Genomic DNA, 4,844 nt, shown 5'->3' on the forward strand with positions numbered 1-4,844 from the left:
AGCCCAGGAGGTGGAGCTTACAGTGAGCCAAGATCATGCAACTGCACTCCAGCCTGGGCAACAGAGCAAGACTCCATCTCAAAAAAAAAAAAAAAATTGTTTCAACTAATAACATCCTGCTATCTACCAGGGAGATCAGCCATTAAACAAGTGACCACACAGATAAATAACATAAATTATAAATTTTAATGCTCTAACAATAAGTAAAACTAATAAGATCTTATAACAGAGACCAGACTTTGGATGATCAAAGGTTCTTTGAGGAAATGACTTTTATAAATCAAAGGAAAATTTGGAGTTAGCCAGGAGGAGAACACTTGATGGGAGAATGTTCTAGAAAAAAAGGACAGTGGCCAGGCGTGGTGGCTCACGCCTGTAATCCCAGCACTTTGGGAGGCCAAAGCGGGCCGCTCACCTGAGGCTGGGAGTTCAAGACCAGCCTGGCCAACATGGTGAAACCTTGTCTCTACTAAAAAAATACAAAAATTAGCCAGGCGTGGTGGTGGGCACCTGTAATCCCAGCTACTTGGGAGGCTGAGGCAGGAGAATTGCTTGAACCTGGGAGGCAGAAGTTGCAGTGAGTAGAGATCGAGCCACTGCACTCCAGCGTAGGCGACAGAGCAAGACTCTGTCTCAAAAAAGAGAAAAAGAAAAAAAGGACAGCTGGTTGTCCCTGGCTCACTTAGTAGGAGAGGCCAGGAAGGGAGTTCTCAAGGCAGTGGCATAGACAATGGTGGGAAGGAGCATCACTTGCCGGAGATCAGGTACTCAGGAGGCCCGAGGGAAATAGGAGGCTGGTTCAGTCCAGGGTGTGATCTAAGCAGAAGCTGAAAATATAGGATGGAAATGAAAAATGACAAGAAAAAGAGATAAAAGAAAATATTGGATGGAGTCAGAATATGCACTTGTGGAACACCAGATGAAGCCCTCACAAATTCGGGAATGACACAGTGATGAAAGTGGTGTTTTAGGAAGCCAACTCAGGCTTCAGTGAGCAGCATAGTATGCAAACGAATTGTATGCAGGACGATTTTATGTGGTACAGAAACATTTATTTTTTATTTATTTTTATTTTTTTTGAGACTGAGTTATTTTTTTTGAGACTCTGTTACCCAGGCTGGAGTGCAGTGACACAATCTCAGCTCACTGTAGCCCCCGCCTCCCGGGTTCAAGCTATTCTCCTGCCTCAGCCTCCCCAAGTAGCTGGGATTACAGGCGAGTGCCACCACACTTCGCTAATTTTTGTATTTTTAATAGAGACGGGTTTTTTGCCATGTTGGCCAGGCTGGTCTCGAATTCCCTACCTCAGGCTATCCACCCGCCTCAGCCTCCCAAAGTGCTAGGATGCTACCGTGCCCGGCCTTTATTCTGGTTTAGTATTTGATACATGTAACTGGCACATCAAATTTATGATTGCAGGGTCATTACTGCTTATGGCAAAGCTATTTTAATATAACTTAAATAAAAAATGAGCTGTTTGAAAGAAAATGCTAACCATAGAAGATGGTTGGTGATATATTAATAACCAAGGATGAAAAGCGCACGATTAGAGGGACAAAAGACAGCAAGAATAAGGAAGGCCGTGTACCCAAAGCTGTGGAAGGATGGAATTAACATTGACCATCAGAATAGAATGAAAGGCTGGGAGTGGTGGCTCACACCCAGAATCCCAACACTTTGGGATGCTGAGTGGGGAAGATTGCTTGAGCCCAGGAGACTAGCTTGGGCAACAGAGTGAAACCTCATCTCTACAAAATAATAATAATAGAAAGAAAAGAATGATTGTGAGAGCTTCAGCAACACCTGTTTGTGGGAAGGAACCCAAGGGGAAAGACAGTGCCAGCAGAAAAGTACCACACATTGAATCCTGACAGCTTAATATGTCCTTAGAGCACGTTTACAATCCTTTATGTAGAAATGTATCCTTTAAAGAATGAGGGTGTGTGCATTCTAAAATGAGGAAGAACTAGATAGAAGAGACCATTTGTTTTAACACTATGATGAGGCTTTACAATAATGACTTCTTTGTTATTGAGAACTGATAACATCTAAGGAAATAAGTTGAATATAGGGCTGGGCATTTTCCAATTGGTTGCCTCAAAGGTCACAAGTAGTATTTCTTGGACTGAAGAAAACCACATTAACTGGGCCACGTGGTGGCTCACGCCTGTAATCCCAGCACTTTGGGAGGCTGAGGCGGGCGGATCACGAGGTCTGGAGATCGAGACCATCCTGGCTAACACGGTGAAACCCCATCTTTACTGAAAATACAAAAAACTAGCCGGTCGTGGCGGTGGACACCTGTGGTCCCAGCTACTCGGGAGGCTGAGGCAGGAGAATGGTGTGATCCCGAGAGGCGGAGCTTGCAGTGAGCTGAGATCGCACCACTGCACTCCAGCCTGGGCGACAGAGCAAGACTCTGTCTCAAAAAAAAGAAAAAAGAAAGAAAGAAAGAAAACCACGTTAACTGTATCCCAATCAGTTCTCAAAATCCGATGTGAAAAAATGGGATCTTACCCACTGCTCAAAAGAACTAGTCACACTAACTGGAAAGAAGGGAAAATACTCAAACGTTGAACAAGAGGGTCGCAGTTTAAAATAAGCGGGCTGATGGAGCCTCCACAGTTGTACACCTTAACAGTCCCGGAATGGAGCAAAAGCTATAAACACAGCAGTCCTACAGAATTTGTTTAGAATTAAACAAACAGGCAAACAAAAACATGGTGGAACCTCAGCGCGTTCCACCAGGTGTTACACACTCATTTAAGAAACAGCTGCCGGTCGCGTGACTGATTTGTCAACGCTTTACCACGCGTTCTACTTTGCAGATTCTTGAAGCTGAACAGAGGCCAAACTTCCCTGGGGAGGGGGACACTCAACATACAGCCTGCTCTGGCTACTTAACATTCCCTGAAGACTGCAGTCTATTCAGTGTCAACCTCTAAATCCTCCTGACCAAATCCTTTCTGAGAATAGCTCTCTGCACTCCTCTTGAGCAATACTTGTTTGTTTACTTGCTCTCAAGAGCAAAGCGATGACACCACGATGGATAGGACACTGGGCCTATAGTGGTGCAGACAACAAAGCCGGTGGCCTCTCTCTTCCAATCAGAAAGAGGAGAGGAGGGAGAGGCCGAGCAGACCAGAGGCCCCGAGCAAATTCTCCGCATGACTTGCCATCCATATTGAGTGTGGCAAAAAATAACCCCGATGCCTTCTGTAGGGCAGGTTAATGTTTTGTGATTCATTTGACAGGTTCTTACACACAGCTAGACAGCATGATTTATAGCCACTTACATCACTCATGCTGGGCCATCGCATTCAATTCTTAGCAGTTACATCATTTCCCCACGGTTATGGTCATTTCATGGTATGAAAAAAGGAATAGGGTGCCACTGCTGGGCTTTCAAGAATGAATGATTATTTGGTAGTTTAAAGGCGCCGTGAAATTCCTAGAGAAAACATTGAGTAAATTAAAATGAAAGATGTGTTCTTGCTTTTCTACTTTACGTGGATTATTACAGGGAACATTAACGTTTATATTACACTATGCTTATATTAACTAGCTTAAAATGATTCATGAGTAATATTAATTTACCACTCCGAATATTGTTCACTACATTAAATTTCTACTAAACTGCAGTCTTTTGGGTCACATGAAATGTTTCATAAATACTTAAGCACACTTATGCTTCCAAAAGTTACATGAAGTTATTTCTTAATTTATATTTATTTGTATATGAATGTACATTATAATATATAATATATATAATTATATATTAACTAAATGTGTTGTTATTACACGGGGATGAAACCTATGAGCCACCTTTATACCCCAATCACTTTGGATTCTTTTCTGAGAGCCATGGAAGGATATATGGCTTTAGATTCAAGTTGGAATTAGAAGTTAGGCATAGAAGTGTAACAGATTTGCAAATGTGGACTTCACTTCTGTATTTTAAAAACACGCAGAGTAATCCTGGCCCATTACTACACAACCATCGATGCTACTTCCTCTGGCCATGAACCCAAGGCCTGGCGTAATTTGGTAAAGCTTTATGGATGCCCAAGGGTAGGAAAATTTGAGACTCTGCTTCCCCTCCCCCATCTCCATATGCCAGATATCGATTTTTTCCCTTCTTCTTGCATTTGGAACAGTTGTCCAGCAAGAGAAAGAAAAAGCCCGTTTCTTACAAAGCAGCAATTCAGCCAAGAAAGCACTCACCAGTCAATACTTAATATCATAAAAATCCAGAAAAGAAACCAACACAGACTCCACTATCTTTTAAGACTTCAAAACTGATAATTTTATGTTTGGCAGAAGGTAGGTACATAATATGTGCTTACTGGATTTTTTTCTATTTTCACAGAATACAAACCAACAGACTATAGACATCTTCTGAACTCTGTCCTGTCCTCCCGGGAAGCAGAGGTTGCAGTGAGCTGAGATCACGCCACTGCACTCCAGCCTGGGCAACCGTGCAAGACTCTGTCTCAAAAAACAAATAAAAAAATAAAATAAACAAACAGTGGAAGAATAAAGAACTACAAATAACATCATTCTTCTGATGGTGGGAGTAATTAATTATCCAAGGATCTATGACAGTACTTGGCTTCTCTAGAAGAAATCCCAGCTGTATAAAACCACTTTAAGAAATATATTTCTTTTTTTTTCTTTTTTCTTTTTTTTGAGACGGAGTTTTGCTCTTTTCCCCAGGCTGGAGTGCAATGGCACGATCTCGGTTGACTGCAACCTCCACCTTCCGGTTTCAAGCGATTCTCCTGCCTCAGCCTCCGGAGTAGCTAGGATTACAGGCGCCCGCCATCACACCCTGCTAATTTTTG

At 42.5% G+C, this 4,844-nt stretch overlaps 1 protein-coding gene across 1 annotated transcript in view; it reads right to left on the reverse strand.

Moving 5' to 3' along the window:
- The window catches only part of FBXO31 (F-box protein 31), a 72,041-nt gene extending 67,635 nt beyond the window's left edge, over positions 1-4,406 (reverse strand). The window contains exon 1 of the mRNA XM_011971685.1: positions 4,347-4,406. Coding sequence (XP_011827075.1) covers positions 4,347-4,395 — 49 coding nt within the window. The 5' untranslated portion in view covers positions 4,396-4,406. The remainder of the gene's footprint in view (positions 1-4,346) is intronic.
- Between the last annotated feature and the right edge of the window lie 438 nt (positions 4,407-4,844).

This window comes from Mandrillus leucophaeus, unplaced genomic scaffold (genome assembly GCF_000951045.1).
Source record: "Mandrillus leucophaeus isolate KB7577 unplaced genomic scaffold, Mleu.le_1.0 Scaffold10, whole genome shotgun sequence".
In the NCBI taxonomy this organism is placed as follows: Eukaryota; Metazoa; Chordata; class Mammalia; order Primates; family Cercopithecidae; genus Mandrillus; species Mandrillus leucophaeus.